Source organism: Cucumis melo, chromosome 12 (assembly GCF_025177605.1).
Source record: "Cucumis melo cultivar AY chromosome 12, USDA_Cmelo_AY_1.0, whole genome shotgun sequence".
Classification (NCBI taxonomy): domain Eukaryota; kingdom Viridiplantae; phylum Streptophyta; class Magnoliopsida; order Cucurbitales; family Cucurbitaceae; genus Cucumis; species Cucumis melo.
The window spans coordinates 7863967-7888715 of record NC_066868.1 but is presented as its reverse complement, the minus strand read 5'-3'; the positions used below and the strand labels follow the sequence as shown (position 1 = coordinate 7888715).

The window sequence follows — 24749 nt, the reverse complement described above, 5'->3', positions numbered from 1 at the left end:
TTTGTTACCTTTATAAAAGTTTCCCTTTTTTATATTTCATATTATTTATTAAAACTTTATTAAACAATACATATTACATATTTTTTAGTAACAATTTAAATCTACATTTTACATCATTCCCTAAAATCGTCAATTTAAATTCAAATTTTACCTCGTATCCCTAAAATAATGCCAAAGATAAATTTAACTATTTCACATTTTTTATTCTTCAACTATTTATCAAAAAATAGACATAAATAATACATAATGCACATTTGATATTGATTAGCATTTTGAGTTTAGAAATATACATCTCACCCTACTATCGTTAGTTTTAATTCAAATTTTATACATTAATTTTAAATCCAAATTTTACACTTTAATTTTAAATTGTTAGTTTGAATTCATGAAATTATGCTAAAGTTGCCAAACTTAAATTTTAGTCATATTATCATCCCTAAAATAATGCTAATAATAACAAACGTCATTTACAACATCTTTATCCCCAAAATTCTATTGATTTAAGAATAATTTCATAAATAATTATAAATTTGAATATATTTTGAAGAAGTTATGAGATAATTAATATAAGATTTGAACCTGAGTTGGAAAGGAGACTGACAATCAAATTAACCACTAAGCTAACTATAAATATTAAAAATTAAGTAGTTTTCTTTATATATATTATATAAAGACAATAAAGTTGAGTGGGGGGGGGGGGGGGGCTGGAGCCCCCCTTTGGCCTATGCTAGATTCGCCGGTGCATACTCCCCCTTAATTTAAGATGATCTCTTGATCATTACTTATTCTTCCATATTATTCACCATTAAGTTCATCACAGATCAATACATTGAGACCACTACCTACTTCTACTCACAACTATTGCAACGATAGTTTCGACTAGCAGCACCAAAATACTTTCTTCATTCGTCAGTTAACCCACAAGTTCCGTAGTATATATATATTTCCTCAAGAATAATCTTAAAAAGATATTGATACAAGATTCTTAAAATAAAGGAAGATCATTTATCGTTTTGAAATTAAATAATTCTTTAATAAAAGATAATCTCATAAAATCATTTTAACAAAATCCTAAAATATTTAATTTGTTCAATTTTTTTTATTATTTATTTTTTTCTTAATTTAACAAAATCGATTTATTGGTTAAATCAGCCAGGTTTGATTGTGTTGATTTTCTATAGGGTTACAGTGTATTTTTACATACTACATGACAATATTATTCTTTCCATATTAGATTTACAGTATTTGACAGAATATATATATCATATGTTGCTAACACAATTACATTGTAATTTATACATTTAAATAATATGATAAACTATTCGTTCTATATTATGATCATATTCAAATATTAATATTTATTTACTCATGTAATTATATGCTTTTCAAATCCAAAAAACTTAACATTAAGATGGATTTGTTACAAAACCAAGAATAAGAACGATTTTCTAAATAGTCATTGAATCATAATAACGATTATTTAACTAAACGAACTTTATGATAACCAATAGAATTAAGATTTTCCAAACATGGTATATGTCGAGTATGAATGATGTTACAAACAAGGAAATTGGGACATGTGCAAAAAGGTAAAAGATTTGGTCATCAAGATATAGTATCGTTCCCCTGAGTATATGATAATTTATATATTCTAAATACAATGTATTTAAATAGCTCAAAAAACGATATAGGATATTGGAAATAGCACGAAGACAGTGTATTTTGCAAACAACATTCAAATTTGGTAAATCTTAACTAAATCTGTTATTTCGTTGCTGGACAAGATTGCAACAACCTCCCCTATAGTAATGGCAAATATATATACAAGATTTTCAGTTTTGTTATATTTTAAACAATTTATTAAATGATTACACAATAAATATTTTTAATAAAAATTTGAATTTTGATTTTAGATCCTCCCCTAAAATAATGCCAAATATAAATACAATATTTTCAGTTTTTTTATATTTTAAAAAATTTCTTAAATAATACAATATTATATATTTTTAATAACAGTTTGAGTTTAAATCTTAGAATTGTAATTATGCCTGAATGACATTTTTGCAATTATTTGAATATTCTTCTTTTAGGTTTTATTTGAGAAAAGAAAAGAAGGAGATTGGGAGTGAGGGGCAATCAACGCAAGAGACAAACATTAGAGGAAGAAAGTTTTTCTTGCAAACAAGAGAGAAGAAAAGTGCGACCGACAGAGAAGAAGACGTCGGAGTTTTGATGTAAGCGATGACAGGCTTTTTCGAGCAGCGTCCAACATTGGTTATGGGTTTGAGACAGATTTCATGGTGAGTTTCGTCGTGGGTGTTCTATTTTTCAGTCGTGGTTCTTCTTGGAGTTTGCAGTGAGTTGTTCGACACATGAGTCTTCAGTCGGAGGAGTTGGCAAGAAGAAAATCCCTTGATTTGTGCCAAATGTATGAAGACTTTGAAGGGTTTGAAAGGGACGAAGTTGGAAGCTAGCTTCAATCATTTTTGGCTGAATATTTGAATGCCTAAACATGCACGATTTGAAAAAAAATATGAAACGACTGCAAAAATTATGTGGAGCTTTGATGGTGATAGGTGTTGATTGTGTGTTGGGAGTTTTATTTAATTATATGGTATTTGGGGTTTATTGGACAATTGTATTTAGGATTCAAGTGTGTCACTTAAGTAGGGGCATTTAAGACATTGCTCCTGCAACTTTCTTTTTCAGATTTTTGTGTTTTGGTATTTTGTCGATTTAAAAATAAATTTGCCATTTATCCAAAGTGAACCTCCTATTTTGTCATTCCTCTTGTTTTCCCTAATACATATTTAATATTTAATTAATCTTTTAAGTTTAGAAATTGTTAGTTTTAATTTAAATTTTTAACCTTATTTTTAAATCCAAAACCTACACATTAAGTTTAATCATTAGCTTGAATCCCTAAAATTATGCTAAAGATACCAAACTTAAATTTGAGTTAGATTATCATCCCTAAAATAATTCTAAAATAACAAACTTCATTTACACTATCTTCATCCCCAAATTCTGTTGATTTAACGATAATTTCATAAATAGTATATAATTACTCAATTGTTATTTTGAATTCAAAATTTAAACATTATCCCTAAAATGATGCTACAGATAACGATTTGATGGGATGATTTAAATGCTAAAAATAACAATTCAGATTCTAAAGATATTCGACGGCTTCTTCATTATCCTACAATATTTATGAAATAATAATTTAAGATACAATAGTATGGATGATTCAAATTGATTCTGCAATTGTCCTACAATTGTGCTGAAAATTAAATCTTGCTAATTTAATAATATTTTAGCATAATACTTTTCAATTAATTATTTTCACACATTTTGAAATAACCTTTCCAATAATAATTTTTTCCCTCAGCAGTTGCACTACTTAGTAAGCATTTTGAAATAATCTTGCCAATTTAATAATATATTTCCAACTTCAGAACTTTCTGTTTCTCGATTGACCGTTTACTGGAATGGTTGCAACAATTCGAACTTCATTCTGATTGTTGATGATAAGGATGTGTCTTGACTTATGTTAGTTTTGTCGAAACTCCGACAATGATTTACTTATTGTCGTTGACTCTGTATCTGCGAGTGATGTTGGAAATACCCTGTATTTAAATAGTGAAGTACCTAGCGCTCAAGACTCACATAATGAAAGGGGGATTATTGACCTTGATGCATTTGAATTGCCTTAAACTGGAATACCTACTAGAGTGAGACCAATGTTTAGGAATAAATCAGTTGTGAAGAATGCTATTTATATGCTTGCTATGAATAATAGCTTTAAACTAGTTACTGTTAGGTCCAACCGTACATCGTTCGATATTCATTGTAAATATTCGTCTTGTCTATGGTATCTACGTGCTTTTGTATTAAAAAAGAATATGATATTTGGATAGTTTGTAAATTAATGGATACCCATCAGTGTGCTGTTGACATCATAGAAAATGATCTCAGGCAAGTAACATTTTGTGTTGTTTCTGAGTGTATGAAGTCATTCTTTAAAATCAATGACAAGGCTCCATGCGTCTTTCTAACGTTATCAATTATATGAAGATTCATCACGGAATAAACGTAAGCTTTGACAAGGCTTGGAGAGGATGTGAAATTGTTTTGAATTCCATTAGGGGTACTCCAGAGGACTCGTATGCCATGTTTTTTTTGCATTTTTTGATGCATTGATCTGAAAAAACCCATGTAAAATAAACTACAAATACACTGTATTTTAAACAATAACACCTAGTTAATTTGGAAATATATTGCAATTCTTATTTATTTTATTTCACTGTTTTCAGGAACGTATACGGATGAAGAAGTAGATGATGAAGGTCGGTTTAAATTCTATTTCATGGCACTAGCTGCTTCAATTGATAAATGGAATTATTGTGTACCAGTTATTTCAGTTGATGGTGCACTCAAGAAGAACAAATACCTTGGTACGCTCATTTCTGCTTGTACTATTGATGACAATTCTCAAATTGTGCCACTAGTTTTTGCTATTTTTGATTCAGAGAACGACTTGTCATGGGCATGGTTTTTCAAAATCTTAAAGCTATTTTTGGAGAACACAATGAAATGGTAATGATAGAACAAAAACATCAAAGATGGCATGTACAACAGAAGAATTAGATCATGCTTTACTATATATGCATCTAAATGATTTAGAAATTAACATGCAATTACTACACGATAGACCTAAACGAAGAGTATAAAAGGTAAACGATGAGCTTACCTTTGTAGTTCACAACTTCTTCTTCGTTCCAAAAAAACTTCTCTGCCTAAAGATCACGAGCAACGAACAACCACTAAGTTGACCTACTAATTTCAGGACCAAGAACCGAGTTGTGGGACTCGTTTTTGTGAAGAAAATCATTTAGAGAGAAGGTAGGCGGTTAGGTGTATCGTTTAGGTAATCTTGTTGAGAAAATATCATCCTTTTCTTATTCTGTAATGAGAAGTTTATATATGAAAATTACATGCAAATTGCATGCAATTTATTTCATATAATCTCAACACCTAATTAATCCATTAACTCTTTAATGGAATTAGTGGCTTCTAATTCACAATAAGCTGTCACATTACCCGCTAACTTTTAGTTAATTAAGAAATTAGTCAAAGGGGCAATTTGGTCATTTTACCAATTAAGTCAAAGTCAAACTTTGACTTTTCTGAATTTTTGCTATTTTACCCGTCTTGACTAATTCTAACCTCCCGAGTATGAATCCACATGTATTTTTTTAAAATTCAATATACATTCATATTTATTTAAATCATATTTAAACACAAAGCTTAAAGTTTATATCTACTGACTTATATCTTATATACTTATCGGTTTCTCTCTCTTTTCCTAATTCGAATAATTCGAATTATTCCAACATATTGTTCTTAGTTGAATCCATATGAGCTAGTAGGGGAACCTAATGGACCTATAGATCATGGGCTTCAACGATTCGAGATTAACTGGCTAAACTCTTTTAGTCCAAGCTTAATTAACATTCGTTAACTAATGAGTCATTCCACTAAAGACTTATAGTTGCACTCCCCTCACTATAGATATATTTATGTCCACCTGATATAACCATGATGAGTAAGTTGATCCTTTACAGGTTGTTCGTAATCTTGGCTGGATCAAAATACCATTTTACCCCTGAGATTACATCTTGCTCCTTAAGACCCACTAATCCACTATTGAACAATTGGTTTAAGGTCCAACCTTTAAACCTGAATCCTTCTCGGGCCAATGAGAAGGTGGGGCCCCTTGTTCAAGACTTGGATTCAGTCCTTAAGGGAACAACCTATCTACTATCCCAGAAGTGGGTAGGAGCGAATTCTGTCTTACACCCTATGTGCCTAGCTATCCATTCGGTCTTATCCCTGAAATTGAAGGCTTATTGGGCCAGCGATGATGAGCTGTCCTTACCTATGCAGATCTAAGGATACTACCGAATGAACAGAAGTTCATAGTTAGCTCAGGATTAAGATCAAGTTACCTAGGTCATCTAGTCAGTTTATAGTTTACGGTGTTATAACTAAAAGTGACTATTTCATGGTTCCAGTCTTATGCAAATCATTTACATAGGATGCCTCCACTCCCATGTGTCTACATGAACGATTCAGGATTACATCATTTGTACTAACTACGGAGCGGGCCACATCCATAGTGTTTTTCCAGAATAAGGCGTCCAACCTTATTCATACACTATAGACTATTTGGGCTATTAACACGAACTTAATCCATGTTTATGTCTCTACATAAAGTTGAAGTATATTGACAATCTTAGTAAAATAGCCTCTGGACCTTAATTTATTGGTTTTAAGATTATAACATTCAATAACAATCTTAGTTATACTATGTCTTAAATTTGATAAACCTGTACGAGAAGGGAACACGTCCTATTGGGAGCGTAGACCAACTTAGGAATATGCACCAAAGTGGCAATGATGGAATACTTCTACAGCAGGTTAAACGTCTAGTTGGAAGACCGGAAAAAAGATTTACTTCATTTTTAGAGAAAAAAGCGATTGTTCGTTGCAACAGGTGTGGTCAAAGAGGTCACAATTGTAGGTCTTGTAAAGAATCCATTCAATGTTAAGTTATCGTTTTAGTAATTTTCATATTTATTAATTTTAATTTTTAAGTACTTTATATATATTTTTAAATTGTCTATTATTCATAGTTTTATCTGTTATCAATGGGGTTGGATGGTTGGTTCAAATAAAATTTATCTTTTGTTCATTGAAATACAAGGTATTTCTTATATTTTACAACGACTTAGGTATGTTGACTTTGCAAATATACTATATTGTAGTGATTCGTTTTAAATTCAAGTATAGTTATTTTCAAAATAGATACATTGAGGTCGTCATAATATGAAAGCCATGACATATATTACCACATATGGTTAAGATACATTATGTATAGTTTCTAATCGTATTTGGCTTTTAAAGTATCTCTTATTTTGTAAATATAGTATTAGTTATTTTGAATGGATAGGTTATATGATGTTGATTATAGCAACTACAAGTTGCACATATATAAGTTGTAATATTATATTGACTACAGTATAAGCATCATTATCCAAATACAATGTATTTTAATTTATTTAATTTAGAGCACTGCACGAATTTGGGAATCACTTCACAAATAGATTCATAAAGTTCATATATCTAAAAATAATAGATTTCAGTTGAACAAAAAATTTATAGATCTAATGTAATTAAACCAACTAACCAATAAATATGCCTATAAATCGTAGACCCCTAACAAAAAAGTTTAAAATCAAACTATCAAGCCTGACTTGGATGCAAATGAAATGATGACCTTTACAGAGATGAATTCTCTTTCTCTTTGTTTGATGGACATACTTTTCCTCTTACATCATCTATCCATATTCCTGTTGACATTGGTTTAACCTCTCTATACGGTTTATTATTTGATCTCTTTATTCATTGTTCCCTATCTTCTGTCATCTTTACCAATTCTACCTTTCTCGTGTTCAACTAAAAAAAAAAAAAAGAAAAGGAAAAAAGGAAGTCCATTAATATGATAACAATTTATAACTTACATATGACGTATGGGATATGCTTACGCGTTTTAGTATAACCCTCGTTGTTGGATTATTTTTGTCAATATTTGAAAGTTTATCCTCACTTGACATCTTTCCTTTAATTTATAAGTTGTTGGCAAACAAAAGTTTAACTGTACCATTATCGAAATCGTGGACTCCACATTCATATTACCAATCATCCATCATCCAGTACTATACCGTTTTCCTTTTATCTTCTTCTTTTTTCTTCATTTCATTGTATATAACCTTTTCGTTGATTGACCGTATGAGCCTGTTTATTTCTTCATCGGTTTCCTCTATGTTTTATTACAATTACGTACATATGTTAGTTTATAAGATGTATTATAAACAATTTCAATAGGTTGTACTATATCTGATTTTTTTTCTTTACTTTATATGGTGAGCGATCTCCATCTTGTCCTTCGGTGATTGGTGGTGTTCCTGATTTGTTCAATCTAGTTTGCCTACCAACTTGCCTTCTAGAAATTTGAGTTCAACTTCCAACCATGCTTTCCTTTCCGTCTTTGTCTTCATCGTCATCCTTTTTACCAAGCACTTTTGGACTACTTGAATCCAAGTTTAGATCTTCATCGTCATCTTCTTCTCGGTCCTCTTCTACCTTGTCAAGGTGTTCTTCAAAGGCTCTTGCTCCCTGCATACCAAATACAATGTATTCTTAACAATTTGTTACCTGCACACATAATATTGAAGTACAATCTATCAAAAATTAAAATTTCATTTTACATAACATGTTTACCATATATTCATTGGTGTCTTGGGTACCTGAAGAACTAGGTCGCTGGCTCCTTATTTCTCCTATTATTCCATTCAACTTTTTTCCTAATTCATCAAACCTTGTATTCATTTTCAGTTCTACGGATTTAATAAAATCAAGAATACCCTATATACTCTTCTCCATCCTCTCTTAGGTCTTCTTAATCTTTTATACGATTCTTGTTAGCCCATCAATCTGACGTGTAGAGGGCATGCCTCTATTTAGTGAAACATGAGCAACACAGTCAGAATGTTGGCTCTTTCGAAGCTCATCATTCACTTCTTTGAGTATATTTTTTTCTGCCTCGAGGAATAGTGCAAAGTATGGCCTGCCTACTTCATTGGGTGTGGCGAGCATAGGAGACACTTCAAGTTGTTTAAAAAAGAATCAAAATACTTTATAAGTGTTAAAACTGTTACAAATGTTAAAATTGTTATAAGCAGATTTACATACCGTTGGTGAATTAAAGGCCTTCTGTTTCAAATCCTTCCATTTTGGTTGTATGTCGGTTGTCCAATTAATAATTCCTGGGACTTCATTTGAAATTCTCATTGCAAAGTAGTTGGACGGGGTACTCAATGTTGAGATTACCTTGTAAGCCCAAGCAAGAATGGGAAAAATAAAGTCTTCCATCAAAATCCCCGTTTGCCCTTTACTACACACAACCCAATTCTTGAACTCTACTAGAAGGTTAAAAGCAACTCTACCTCATGGATACCCGTCAAAGAGTTCATCGCCATCTACCATAAGGATGTGATCCCACTCTATACTTAAACTTTCTTGCCTAGGGATCAAAAAGCTATCAAGGAAGTACAATTTTGCCATTTTTATTCAGTCTTCATCTTTTCCAGCAGTGCTTATGTTGAACATAAGGTTCAAGTACCACCTCATCACAGTTTTCAGGTGTTCAAAATACACTCATTTTAGTCGCTCACCCCCTTTATATCCTCTTTGTTAATCTTGAGAATCCCATGGCAGTTTAGATCGGTTATAAAGGCAAACTCTTTCAACCTGAACTTAAGTACTCTCCCTCCTATTAGAAAATAAAGTTGGCTAGTTGATTTGGGTTTGCACATTCTCTGCATAAGGTGCAATAACAGTTGGGAGGACTGGTTTTGTAACACACAAAAATTTGGGATTTAAAATTTTATCTTAGTGTAGTTACTGAATTTTGAAATTATTTGAGGAAACTTGGTTGGTTATATTTTTTTGGTTGTGAATTAATTAAGGTTTAGAGTTATATAATTATTTTGATTTCGAAAATGAATTTGGTAAAGTTATTGGTTGGAAGATAAGGGAGATTTGGTGTTTTAATTAAAAAGAGAGAGTGTGAAGATTTTGGGGAAAGAGAATAAATTAATAAAATAAAGTAAAATACAATAAAATAAGAGGATTTATTTTATTTAAATAGGGCATTGGGAAGTGCAATTAATGCACCACCATCATCTTCACCAAGAAGGAAAAAAAGAAAAACCCTAGCTCTAAAGCGCCGCCGCCACCCTTCTCCCTCGTCGCCGGTCGTCGCGCCGTCGTCTCGAGCGCAGCCGTCCACCCAAGCATTCCGTCGAGCATCCGTCGCAGATCAAACCCGAGCTGGTAACCGAGCCGATCGCCAGCTCAATTTCTTCGTCGCAGCCGCGTCTCTAAGCCGACCCGCGTCACCCCAGCCGTCTACCGATTTTTTCCGTCATCCATCACGCCCTAGCCAAACGCCGCCACTGTGAAGTTAAACCAGTCGCCGCGTCTCTGTCGTCTATCCAGCCGATCGTCCCGAGCGAGTCGAATGCCACCCGCGACCGAAGTCGACCCGAATAGTCGCACCGCACCTCACCTCGACCCGAAATCTGACCCGCGCCTCTCTTTGTGAGCCAAACGCCAGCCGTGCCCGCGTTTGCAACCCGCACGCGCGCTGCGCCCGCACCACTAGCCAAGCCACACGCCAGCGTGAGTTGCACGCCTGCGTGAGCCTTGAGCGCCCCTGTCGGACAGCGCCTTCTGCTGTAAACCGAGCAGACTCTTGCCTTCAAGCCGAGCCGATTCCTGCTTTTCTAGCCGAGCCGATTTGCCTATCCTTGAGCCGTCAACCTGCTCTGGTCCTTTGCACCTATTTTGGTAAGTTAATTGGATTTTGACACACCCAGCAAGGACTTAAGATTTGTGGAACCTAAATAAATTATTTGGATTAAACTGCTTTATCTCTCTTAAAAAGGGTAGCCTGGACCATTTGAATTGTAGAGTGAAAGACTTCTCCAATTAAGGACCACCTCCTTGTAACCCGACCACGAGTAGTTATGCCAACTAAATTCTTGAGTCCTTAGTCGTTTAATGTTCAAGTTATGAAAATTGGCGCTACTAATCATTTAGGGCCTCGCTGCTTGGAAAGCGCATTTTCTTGTTGTTAGAATTCGATTGAGCAAATCTCCAGGTAAGAGATTTCTATTACTAGCTCTACCACTAAAATCATGAGACCGCATGCATTTCTAGTTATGCACGTTGAGGACTAGACTGTATAATGATATGTCAATCAATGAGGGCATGATGTGACTGATTGATATGATGACATGGTATAATGTGATGACGTGGCTTCTTATGACTTTATGTTTGGATATTGTGATGAGATGTGATTGGATGATTAGACTGTTATGATTACGAGATGATGCTATGTTATATGTATGCTATGGTTAGGGTTCCTGTTAGCTTAGCCTATTAGAGTCGTACCTGCATGGGTGTCCTTCGGGATCACCACCTATTTGGGACTGCGTAGTCCGACGGGACCGCCAGTCTGGCATGGATATAGATATGATTCGAGTGATTCGACGGGATCCTCGCAGCTCGATTGTCTTAGCATTTCCTTTGGGTTCGCTATAGACCAGTATGTTCTAGATGCTCCCTCGGGACACTGAAGACCAGATTTTGTTCCTACGGGAGCGCATGTTGTACGTGTTCGGGAACGTGCCAGTTATTGGGTACTATTTTCAGGACTCTAATAGGACTAGTAATGGGTCCCTTACTGAGTATTTTATACTCACTCTTTCCATGTCACATTTTTCAGGTAGAGGCAGGGTAAGGGCAAGGGCAAGCTGGCGGGCGACCATAAGTGACCGTGGCGAGCCATAGGGATCTCTGCTTCCGCTTTACACCACAGTTTAAACTTTCAGTATTTGAATTTTTATTATTCTTTCTTTATTATTTCGTTTCTTCAAAAGTTGATAGGGCCCGAGTAGGATTTTAATATTTGTTACGTTTTGCACATTACCTTTGATTTGTTTTTTTAAATAAATAAAATTTTGAGATTTTGTTCGTTTTAGCCAAACTTTATAACCTTATTTGTGTTTAGTAATGGCTTCGACTCGGTATAAGGAGTTGGGTCGTTATAGTTGGTACAGAGCCTAGTGTTTTAGGTTTTGTAGACTGACTTACGATGTAAGTCTTTGTTTTGGTTTCGTTTTATTTTACCCCTATGGCTATACGGTCCTTCGCCACTCGCCAGGTATGTCTTAAGGCATTGCTAAATGTTATAGTTACAATCTTGCCTGAATGAAATGAGAATATGAATGTTATGTTTTTGTGGTGAAAAGTTTCTACTGGTGAAATTTAGGGAAAATGCCGCCATGTAGAGGTGCACGTCGAGGAGGTGGTAGGGGAGGTAGAGGAGCCGAACGTGGCCAGCAGGCGGAGCAACCTGCTGGGTAGGCAGCCAACCGTGATGCACCTGTCACGTAGGCGGATCTCGCCGCGATGGAGCAGCGAGATCAGGATATGCTACAGGCTGCTTTAGCGCCTTTCCTCACTGCCCAATAGAACCAGGCCGCCCCTGTTCAGGCCCAGACCATCACTCCTCCAGCCCATGTAGAAGCTCAGCCTGCGGCAGTTCAACTGTGGGCTGAGGCCAAACACCTGAGAGACTTTAAGAAGTATAATCCTAAAACTTTTGACGTGTCCATGGACAACCATACCAAGGCCCAAATGTGGTTGACGTCCATAGAGACTATTTTTCGGTACATGAAGTGCCCACACGAGTATAAGGTGCAGTGTGCAGTTTTCTTTCTGGAGGATAGAGGCACCGCCTGGTGGGAGACTGCTGAGAGGATGCTGGGGGGCGACGTCAGCAAGATAACCTGGGAGCAATTCAAGGAGAACTTCTATGCTAAGTTCTTCTCTGCCAACGTGAAGCATGCTAAGCAGCAAGAGTTCCTAAACTTGGAGCAAGGCGACATGACCGAGGAGTAGTACGACGCCGAGTTCGACATGTTGTCTCGTTTTGCTCCTTATGTGGTAAGGGATGAGGCTGCCAGGACCGAGAAGTTCTTTAGATGTCTTAGACTAGACCTCTAGGGCATCGTTCGAGCCCTCTGACCAACCACTCACGCTGATGCACTACGCATAGCACTGGACTTGAGTCTGCACGAGAGAGCGGATCCGTCCAAGGCTGCGGGCAGAGGGTCAGCCCTTGGTCAGAAGAGGAAGGTTGAGTCGCAGTCTGACGTGGTACCGCAGCAAAATCTTAGGTCAGGAGGTGTCTTCCAGAGGCACCAACGGAAGCTTGCAGCAGCCGGGAGAACTCTGAGAGAGCTACCCGTCTGTCCTACTTATGGGAGAGTCCATGGAGGTCGTTTCTTGGTCGGAAGCGGAGTTTGCTTCAGGTGCAGACAACCAGGCACACCACTGACGCTTGTCCTCGAAAACCCATGGAGACCACCCTGCACTAGCCTCCCACTTCCCAGCAGGGAAGAGTTTTCGCCACTACCCGTCAGGAGGCCGAGCGAGCTGGTACAGTGGTGACAGGTACGCTCCCAATCTTGGGGCCATATGCTTTTGTGCTGTTTGACTCTGGGTCATCCCATTCGTTCATATCCTCTGTGTTCGTTCAGCATGTGGGTTTAGAGGTAGAACCATTGGGTAGTGTTTTATTTGTTTCTACTCCATTTAGGGAGGTCCTGTTGTCTAAAGAAAAGATAAAGGCATGTCAGGTAGAGATAGCGAACCATGTGTTAGATGTGACCCTGCTAGTGTTGGACATGCGTGATTTTGATGTGATTTTAGGCATGGATTGGCTGTCGGCTAACCATGCATGTATAGACTGTTTTGGTAAGAAAGTCATTTTTAACCCTCCATCTGGACCTGGTTTCAAATTTAGGGGGGCAGGAATTGTATGTATACCCAAGGTCATCTCAGCCATGAAGGCTAGTAAACTACTCAGCCAGGGTACTCTGGGCATCTTGGCAAGCGTAGTAGATACCAGAGAATCAGAAGTTTCCCTGTCCTCCGAACCAGTGGTAAGGGAGTACCCCGATGTTTTCCCCGACGAGCTGCCTCCCAAAGAGATAGACTTCGCCATTGAGTTAGAGCCGGACACTACTTCTATCTCGAGGGCCCCTTACAAAATGGCTCCAGCCGAGCTGAAGGAGCTGAAGGTACAGCTGCAAGAGTTGCTGGACAAGGGTTTCATCCGACCCAGTGTGTCACCTTGGGGAACCCCAGTGTTGTTTGTGAAGAAGAAGGATGGGTCGATGCGCCTTTGCATTGACTACAGAGAGCTGAACAAGGTGACAGTTAAGAACCGCTAGCCCTTGCCCAAGATTGATAACTTGTTCGATCAGTTGCAGGGAGCCACTGTCTTTTCTAAGATCGACCTGCAATAAGGCTATCATCAGTTGAGGATCATGGATAGTGATATTCCTAAGACGGCTTTTCGTTCCAGATACGGGCACTACGAGTTCATCATGATGTCCTTTGGTTTGACTAATGCCCCTACGGTATTCATGGACTTGATGAACAGAGTGTTTAAGGATTTCTTAGACTCGTTCGTCATAGTTTTCATTGACGATATTTTGATTTACTCCAGAACTGAGGCCGAGCATGAGGAGCATTTGCACCAAGTTTTGGAGACTCTTCGAGCCAATAAGCTGTATGTCAAGTTCCCCAAGTGTGAGTTCTGTCTGAAGAAGGTGACTTTCCTCGGCCACGTGGTTTCCAGTGAGGGAGTTTCAGTGGACCCAGCAAAGATCGAAGCGGTTACCAATTGGCCTCGACCGTCTACGGTTAGTAAGATTCGTAGTTTCCTGGGTTTGGCAGGTTACTACAGGAGGTTCTTGGAAGACTTTTCACGTATAGCCAGTCCTTTGACTCAGTTGACCAGGAAGGGGACTCCTTTTGTTTGGAGGCCAGCTTGCGAGAGTAGCTTTCAAGAGCTTAAGTAGAAGCTGATGTCTGCACCAGTCCTGATAGTGCCCGATGGGTCTGGAAGTTTCGTGATCTACAGTGATGCCTCAAAGAAAGGATTAAGTTGTGTTCTGATGCAACAAGGTAAGGTAGTTGCTTATGCCTCCCGTCAGCTGAAGAGTCATGAGCAGAACTATCCTACCCATGACCTAGAGTTGGCAGCAGTGGTTTTTGCACTAAAGATATGGAGGCACTACCTGCACGGTGAGAAGATACCGATTTTCATTGACCATAAGAGCCTGAAGTACTTCTTCACCCAGAAGGAACTGAACATGAGGCAAAGAAGGTGGCTCGAGTTAGTGAAAGACTATGACTGCGAGATTCTGTACCACCCAGGTAAGGCAAATGTAGTAACTGACGCGCTGAGTAGAAAGGTTGAACATTCAGCAGCAGTTATCACCAAGCAAGCTCTCTTACTCAGAGATTTTGAGAGAGCCAAGATTGCAATCTCAGTAAAAGAGGTTACCTCACAGTTGGCTCAGTTGTCAGTACAACCGACCTTAAGACAGAGGATTATTGTTGCTCAGCTAAATGATCCTTATTTGGTCGAGAAGCGTCGTTGGGTAGAGACAGGGCAAGGTGAGGATTTCTCCATATCCTCTGACGATGGCCTTACGTTTGAGGGACGCTTGTGTGTGCCAGAAGATAGTGCAGTCAAGACAGAGCTTTTGACTGAGGCTCACAGTTCTCCATTTACTACGCATCCTGGAAGTACGAAGATGTACCAGGACTTGAGGAGTGTCTATTGGTGGAGGAACATGAAGAGAGAGGTGGCAGATTTTGTCAGTAGATGTTTGGTATGCCAGCAGGTGAAGGCACCTAGACAGCAGCCAGCCGGGTTGTTGCAACCCTTGAGTAAGGCAGAATGGAAATGGGAGAGTGTGTCGATAGACTTCATTACAGAACTGTCCAAGACCCTAAAGGGCTATACAGTGATCTGGGTTGTTGTCGACAGACTCACGAAGTCAGCCCACTTTGTTCCAGGGAAATCCACTTACACTGCCAGTAAGTGGGGACAGTTATATATGACGGAGATAGTGAGACTTCATGGAGTACTTGTATCCATCGTTTCGAACAGAGATGCTCGTTTCACATTGAAGTTCTGGAAAGGACTTCAACTTGCATTGGGCACGAGGTTAGACTTCAGCACAACTTTTCATCCTCAGACCGATGGTCAAACAGAGAGGTTGAACCAGATTTTGGAGGACATGCTGCGAGCCTGTGTGCTAGAGTTTTTAGGGAGTTGGGACTCCCATTTGCATTTGATGGAGTTCGCCTATAATAACAGCTACCAGGCTACTATCGGCATGACACCATTTGAAGCTCTGTATGGTAAGTGTTGTAGATCTCCCGTCTGCTGGGGCGAGGTTGGTCAGCAGAGAATGCTAGGCCTCGAGTTAGTTCAGACCACCAACGCAGCCATACAGAAGATCCGAGCTCGTATGTTAACGGCACAGAGTAGACAGAAGAGTTATGCTGATGTATGGCGTAAGGATCTCGAGTTCGATGTGAGAGACATGGTTTTTCTGAAGGTAGCACCTATGAAGGGTGTTCTGAGGTTCGAGAAGAAGGGGAAGTTAAGTCCGTGTTTTGTAGGGTCATTTAAGATACTGGAGCGGATTGGCCCTGTAGCTTATCGCTTGGCGTTGCCCCCATCTCTTTCTGCAGTGCATGATGTATTCCATGTCTCCATGCTGAGGAAGTATGTCGCAGATCTGACGCATGTAGTGGACTTCGAGCCATTGCAAATTAGTGAGAACTTGAGCTACGAGGAGTAACTTGTTGAGATCTTGGCAAGGGAAGTAAAGAAGCTCCGCAGTCGAGAAATTTCACTGGTTAAAGTTCTTTGGCGAAACCATGGAGTTGAAGAAGCCACGTGGGAGAGAGAAGAGAACATGAGAGCCCAGTACCCCGAGCTGTTCGAGGATTAAGTCTTTCGAGGACAAAATTTTTCAAAGGAGGGTAGGTTGTAACACCCCAAAATTTGGGATATAAAATTTTATCTTAGTGTAGTTACCGAATTTTGAAATTATTTGAGGAAACTTGGTTGGTTATATTTTTTTGGTTGTGAATTAATTAAGGTTTAGAGTTATATAATTATTTTGATTTCGAAAATGAATTTGGTAAAGTTATTGGTTGGAAGATAAGGGAGATTTGGTGTTTTAATTAAAAAGAGAGAGTGTGAAGATTTTGGGGAAAGAGAATAAAGTAATAAAATAAAGCAAAATACAATAAAATAAAAGGATTGATTTTATTTAAATTGGACATTGGGAAGTGCAATTAATGCACCACCATCATCTTCACCAAGAAGGAAAAAAAAACCCTAGCTATAAAGCGCCGCCGCCACCATTCTCGCTCGCTGCTGGTCGCCGCGCCATCGTCTCGAGCGCAGCCGTCCGTCCAAGCATTCCGTCGAGCGTCCGTCGCATATTAAACCCGAGCCGGTAACCGAGCCGTCAGCCGCGTCTCCAAGCCGAGCCGCGTCTCTCCAGCCGTCAGCCGATTTCTTCTGTCATCCGTCGTGCCCTAGCCAATCGCCGCCAGCGTGAAGTTTCGCTAGTCGCCGCGTGTCCGTCATCTATCTAGTTGATCGTACCGAGCGAGTCGAACACCACCCGCGACCGCAGCCGACCTGAACAGCTGCGCCGCGTCTTGCCTCGACTTGGAAGCTGACCCGCGCCCCTCTCTGTGAGCCGAACGCCAGCTGCGCCCACGTCTGCAAACCGCACGCGCGCCGCGCCCGCACCACTTGTCGAGTCACACGCCAGCGTGAGCCGTACGCCCGCGTGAGCCTCGAGCACCCTTGTCGAGCAGCGGCTTCTGCCGCAAGCCGAGCCGACTTTTGCCTTCAAGCCGAGCCAATTCGCCTGTCCTTGAGCCGTCAACCTGCTCTGATCCTTTGCACCTATTTTGGTAAGTTAATTGGGTTTTGACACATCTAGCAAGGACTTAATATTTTTGGAACCTAAATAAATTATTTGGATTAAACTGATTTATCTCTCTTAAAAAGGGTAGCCTGAACCATTTGAATTATAGAGTGAAAGACTTCTCCAGTTAAGGACCACCTCCTTGTAACTCGAGCACGAGTAAGTTATGCTGTAACGCCCCAAATTTTCGAGGTAAACTTCTATCGTTTTGCGTAAACCTTTCGGAAATTTTAAATTTTGGAGTAATTTCTTAAATTCTCAAATTAATATTTGTAAATTTATATAATAATAATATAATATTAATTATATTATTATTATTATTGTTAATTATTATAATCTTTATATATAATTTAATATTAATATTATCTTTTTTTATTATTATTATTAGTATTATTATTATTATTATTATTATTTATAATTATTATATGTTAGTATATATATATATATATATATAATAATCTTTTTTAAAAAAAACCCTAAGGCGCGCGCGACACACCCCTCCCTCGTCCGTTTTCGTTTTCTCTCCCTCGCGCCGCCGCAGCCTATTTTCCTTCCTATTCGTTTCGGCGCCGCCTCCCACCATCTCTCTTCTGCACTCGTCGTCGCCTCCGTCCCCATCTTCTCCGTCGCGTTCCGTCCTCATTTCCGTCTCCGGCGTCCGTAACGTCTTCGGCTTCATCATTTTCGTCCGCCGCGGCTCCCTACCATTTCGGGTCTCCTCTCGGTTTCAAACACTCGGACGCCGCCGTGCGTCCTTCGTCCGACCGTGTCTGCCGTCAAACCATCGCCCTCCGCCGCGTGGAAGCAGAGCCAGTCGTCGGACTCCACCCAGCCGCGACGCATCTCCGTCGTCGAACGCCCGAAGGTTTGTCGTTGTGGTTGCCCGATTTCAAGCTGACCCGACCCGAGAACCCGCTTCCAGTCCGACCCGTGTTTCAAGCTACGAGCCGCAAGCCAAGCCGCGAGCCGAGCCACGAGCCGAGTTGAGCCAAGCCGCGAGCCGAGCCGTGAGCCGAGCCACGAGCCGAGTTGAGCCGAACCGCGAGCCGAGTTGAGCCGAGCCACAAGTCGAGCTGTGAGCCGAGGCCAAGCCGAGCCGAGCCGAGCTGTGAGCCGAGGGTGAGCCGAGCCGAGCCGAGCCGAACGCCTCCAAGCCAAGCCGAGCTCCCTATTCACCGAGCCACCTAAGCCTTCCTTCCTCCACTCCGGGTCACGGTGAGTTTTCGGTATGGATTGTTTTGATGATTTTCCTTAATGTTGCTATATCCGATTCGAGTTGAATATTGGAATAAGCTTTGGTCCTATCTTCCATCCCTTGAAGGATTAAGGAGTTGACGTTTAAGTTCTCGGATTTCGCGGCAGGCTTGTTTGGAGATAGCTTTCCTTTCCTTGGGTAAGTCGACGGATGTTGCTTAGGACCATTTAAAATGACTCCTACTAGTATCATCGATTAAAACCTTCGTGTTTTCGTTTAGGTGGATCCGTTGAGCGTGGACTCGATCGAAGGGCATAACCGAGAATCAGGTAAGGATTTTCCTACTACTAGACCTCGGAGCGAGGCTGGAAACGTAGTAGTCCACAGGGGATTACACGTTAGTAACTGTACCGAATAAATATATGTGTGTTTAACTTTTAAGCATTGTTATTTTACTCTTGTCTGATGTAAAGGTAACGCGACCGCTAGTTGTAATTTATGTGCTATCGGGTAAGGAGTTACTTGCTAGTAGACCCCGATGCTGGATGTTCGGTATAGTGTGGTTATGTTAATGGGCTACGTTGTAGATTGGAATTGTATGTCGATGGACCTTGAAGTTACGGTTAGGTACGTGGTAGTCATTGGTCTGGACATTAATCATGGAGTTTAGACGGGGAAGGACAGTGAGTCCGATTTTGATTGATTAGTTGATTGGGTCTAGGGGTTACCATAATGGTGTGCGAATTGGAAACGCGTATAGCAACTGAGGGTGTAGTTGTTTAAACCTATACTATCTGACTGGCAAAGCCTATGGCGAAATTGTAATATGAGTGTTGATGGGGTATGACTGTGGTAGACGGTTTAGTATGTACTGAGGGGTAACGGTTAGCTTCATCTATGGGGTAGTGTACCTTACGGATATGCGCATCCTGCGGGAGCACTAGACTGATATGTGCATCCTTCGGGAGCACTAGACTGATATGTGCATCCTTCGGGAGCACTAGACTGATATGTGCATCCTTTGGGAGCACTAGACTGATATGTGTATCCTTCGGGATCACTAGACTGATAGGTGTATCCTTCGGGATCACGAGACTGATATGTGCGTTCTACGGAACCACTAGACTGTTATGTAGGGTACCCCTGAATAGGAAGTTAACTGTTGTTCCCTAACGGGCCCAGTAGTGGGTCCCTTACTGGATATGTTTATACTCACCCTTTTCTCTTCTTAAACTTTTCAGGTAAGGGCACAGCGAGGGGCAGACCGACGAGGGGCAGGAAGGATGCGTGAAGGCCATATGGACGCGTCTTGTTTTCTTATTACTTCCGCTGATTTATTTTGTTAGAATATTTGGTTTGTGATTTTGAACTGATGACCTGAGTTTTTATTTGAAACTTTTGTGACTGTGATTTAAAATAGGGCCCGAAACTGTTTTTGTAATATTTCTAACGTTTTAAGAAATCGTAACCGGTCCGTTATAAATTTTGTGTTGTGTGGTCGAGTCTTAGTACTGAGTAGTGACCTCAGCTTAGTCCGGAAAGTTGGGTCGTTACATATGCCAACTAAATTCTTGAGTCCTTAGTCGTTTAATGTTCAAGTTATAAAAATTGGCGCTATTAGTCATTTAGGGCCTCGCTGCTTGGAAAGCGCATTTTCTTGCTGTTAGAATTCGATTGAACAAATCTCCAGGTAAGAGATTTCTACTACTAGCTCTACGATTAAAATCATAAGACCGCATGCATTCCTAGTTATGCACATTGAGGACTAGACTGTATAACGATATGTCAATCAATGAGGGCATGATGTGACTGATGATGTGATTTGATATGATGGCATGGTATAATGTGATGACGTGGCTTCTTATGACTTTATGTTTGGATATTGTGATGAGATGTGACTGGATGGTTAGACTGTTATGATTACGAGATGATGCTATGTTATATGTATGCTATGGTTAGGGTACCTGTTAGCTTAGCCTATTAGAGTCGTACTTGCACGGGTGTCCTTCGGGATCACCACCTATTTGGGACTGCGTAGTCCGAGGGGACCGCCAGTCTGGCATGGATATAGATATGATTTGAGTGATTCGACGGGATCCTCATAGCCCTATTGTCTTAGCGTTTCCTCCGAGTTCGCTACAGACCAGTATCTCATTCAGCATGTTCCATAATTCACAAATAATAATTTTGAGTTCAAAGTAATCAAAATATACCTATTAGGGTCAATTGAATAACACTAAAGACACAATACATAAATACACTGTAATTATGATAAATGAATTTTAATACATTCTTAAAATTTAATGTATTATATTCAATAGAAGTCAAAACATACAATGTAATTCAAAACATGAAATACATTTCAAAATACAAAATGCATAAGGCTCTCGAATCAATACATGAATACACTGTAATTAAATGCATCATATACATCAGAATTGAAAACATACAGTGTAATTCAGAACATGAGGTACATTCAAAATATCATACTCCACAATGCTTAACACTTCCGACCCAATACACAAATACAATGTAATTGAATGCATCACATACAACAAAAGTCACAAATGCAATGTAATTACCATACTTCACATAGACGGTAGTATCATATAACACATACCTCAGACTTTTCTTGTTTCATCGGTGCTTTGCCCTTCCTTCTTTGATATTCTTTTGCCTTTTGTTCCTTTTTAACAACCTTCACCTATGTTATAAAAAGAAAATTTATAGCGAAATACAAAAAATAATCAACACTTTATAAAATGAACTATATACTTACCTTCTTTCCCTTTTTCGTAATCTTTTTTCTCTTTTTATTATCTCTTAGTCTTTCATCTTGTTCACTCGTCCATGAACTGAAATCTTCATCTACCACTATCTCCCCTTCCCTTTTTTCATCGTTATCTTCTTCTCCTTGTTTAACTTCTTCTTCTCCTTGTTCCACTTCTTCGCTTTCAGTATTTTTCTGTTTTTCAACGTTATATTATCAATTTATATAATACAGAATTGAAGTACAACAAATGGTAAAACACATACCTTTTTTTCAATCTCTTCTTCTTTCTTTTCTTCACATTTCCTTCTGTAAATTGAACTTTTTGAAACCTACACAGACCACAACATCAATAAGGTACTTTTTGAAACTAACACAGACCATAACTCATTAGAAAATAAATCTGTAGTTTACCAAGCTTTTTATCCTTTGTTTCTTCCATACGGTGGCATCTTCTTTTGGAGATTCATTCCTCCCCCTCTTTTTTGAAGTTATTGGACTATCTCGCTTACTTCCCGAACCCTCCACCATTGTATCTTCTGGTCTCTACTAGCCATACAAAAAGTTATAAAAATCTACAATTTCTATGTAATTCTTTAAAACATACATTAATACCTCATTGGAAGAACTTGACAGAGTTTGAATCCCCGTTGGCAATCATTTTTTCGTACCGGTAATCCCTACGGCTCTTAACCGGTCACTTGTTCTTGTTCTTGTTCTGACTTCTCCCTTCTCCTTTTTCATCTTTAGATTTTCTACAATTTATAAAGAGAATATATATTTATTAGTACACAACAAATTCCGCTTCTTCTTCCTAAAATAAAAGGCACATCAGTTGCTATATTATTTATATAATCTAAAAAGATAATTAAATAAACAAAAAAAATATCCGTTCAAATGTATCTATAAATATAACATATAATTAAAAAGAAAAAAAATAGTAGTCTATTTTCAAAATACAATAACATCAGACATCACAACAATGGAAACTACTAAAAAACTAGACGAATTCTAGTTAAATGAAGAACTGTAATGCGAAGAAGAAATCCGAAGAAGAAAATACATTAAAGAATTTGAAGAACTCATCAAAGATTTTGCAACATATAAAGATACGGAACGAAGGGAACGGTGAACCGAAGAAAAAATTTGAGGATTTCTAAAGCAGATGAAGGGAACGAACTGAAGGAAACGATGAATCGAAGGAAACTGGAACAAAGCTTTCGCCACTTTAAAGGAAATGGTGAATGCGAAGGGAAGATTTTGAACGGTGAATGTGAAGGGAATGTGAAGGGATGAACGCTGAAGATACGAACGTTCAACAACAAAAGTTTGAAGGTTCGAACGCTAAAAACTCAAATGGAAGGAAATGTGAAGAATAGGGTTTGTCAAAATGCGAAATAATGGGTATGAAGTCTTTGTTTCCAAATGTGAAATAATGCGAAATAACGGAAGGAAATGCTGTGAAGACCTTTTGTTTCCAAATTCGAAATAATAGGAATTTGAAATGGTGGCCTGCACAAATTGAATAAGATATGATAACTTGTAGAGCTTTGAATGTGATTTGATGGGTTATTTTTTGGTTTTGGAGGGGAAAGTAGAATATTCAATTGTGGGTGCAAAGTTTTATTTAATTATAAGGTATTTGGGAATTAATAAATAAGTGTATTTAGGAATCACATTTGTCACGTAAATAGGGGTATGTAAGACATTGTTCCCCCAATATTTTTAATTTTTTTTGTTTTGCTATTTTGTCAAAAGTTTGTCATTTATCCAAAATAAACTTTCTATTTTATCATTTTTCTTGTCAGCCTTAAATTACATTCATAAATAAATTAGTAATACTTTTTGTTCAACCAAATGAGTTACCAATGCTGAAGTTTTTCAGTTGTTGGGCTCCTCAAAGGTTGTGGGAATTGATTCTATGAATAGAAAGAATGAATTGGCTGCTTGTGCTTTTAAGGTCTGTTCTTCTACTATTTGGGGTTGTGTGTTTCCTAGACGGTTAGTGTTGGTTGGGGAAAAGGATAGGACATGAGTGTTTGTCTTTTCGTTTTGAAGAAGCTAAGTACGAAACTATATATGTAATGCCCCAAAAATTAAGATAATTTTGGAGTTAATTATCTTAATTTTGTTTAATTAGATTTAATTATTGGGCGTTATTTTGAGTTCATTTAATGAGAATTATTTGATTTATATGGGAATTGAAATTAATTAAATATTTGTTGGATTAATATTTAATTAATTAGAGGTTTTGGCAGGTGGTGTTTGTTGAGCTTTTGATTAAATGGTAAGTTAAGAGAATTAAGTAAAGTTGTGAATTTTTAGTGTTGTTGAAGTTGAATTTAATTAAATAATTATGGATGTTATTTAATTAAATTGTGGAGTGAAAAGTTTGTTAGAGATTTGATAATTATATGTATATGTGGAAATATATATATAATTATTATGTGAAAGGAAAAGATATTTGTTGAAATATAATTTGTAACGCCCCGAATTTTCGAGGTAAACTTTTCTTACGTTTTATATAATTGTTCGGGAATGTTAAATTTTGGATTAATTTCTGAAATTCTGAAATAATATTTGTAAATTTATATAATAATAATATAATAGTAATTATATTATTATTATTATTAGTATTTATTATTATTTTTATATATAATTTAATATTAATATTTTCTTTTATTATTATTATTATTAGTATTATTATTATTAATTAATTTTTAAAAGTTAATATATATATGTATATAATAATATTTTATATATTATTATTATTAATTAAAATTTAAAAATTAATATATATATATATAATAATATTCTATTTATTATTATTATTAAAAGGTTATATATATATATATATAATAATAATAATTTTTTTTTAAATTTAACCTAAACCGCGCGGCTAACCCCCCCCCACCCCTCAATCCAATTTCGTTTATCCTCCTTGCGCCGCCGCACCCCCCCCCCCCCCCCCCCGAGTTTTTCTTCCTCATTTTTCCCGACGGTCATCGCCTTCTTCTTCATTCTCTTCTCCATCCGACAGCGATGCCGCCTTCATCTCTCTTCCTCCGACGCGTCTCCGTCTCTGTCCACGTCGTCGAAGCTTTCCAGCTTCGACGTTCGACCGCCGCGGCCTCCCCTCTATTCTGTTTTCCTCTCGGGCTCACGACGCCGGCCACCGGCGTGCGCCCCACCTGCCGTCGACGCCCAGTCGCTCTCCGTCGCGTTGAAGCGAAGCTTTTCCGTCGTCGAACGCCGGAGGCCGATGTTCGTG

General features: G+C 38.3%; 1 protein-coding gene across 1 annotated transcript; it reads right to left on the bottom strand.

Moving 5' to 3' along the window:
- Nucleotides 1-8082: 8082 nt before the first annotated feature.
- On the bottom strand, nucleotides 8083-22009 carry LOC127144139 (uncharacterized). The gene is made up of 5 exons (XM_051079701.1): nucleotides 21893-22009; nucleotides 21745-21810; nucleotides 21488-21673; nucleotides 21329-21412; nucleotides 8083-8241 (listed from the first exon to the last, which is right to left on the bottom strand). Exons 1-5 carry the CDS (start codon nucleotides 22007-22009, stop codon nucleotides 8083-8085), a joined length of 612 nt encoding a protein of 203 aa, XP_050935658.1.
- Nucleotides 22010-24749: the final 2740 nt, after the last annotated feature.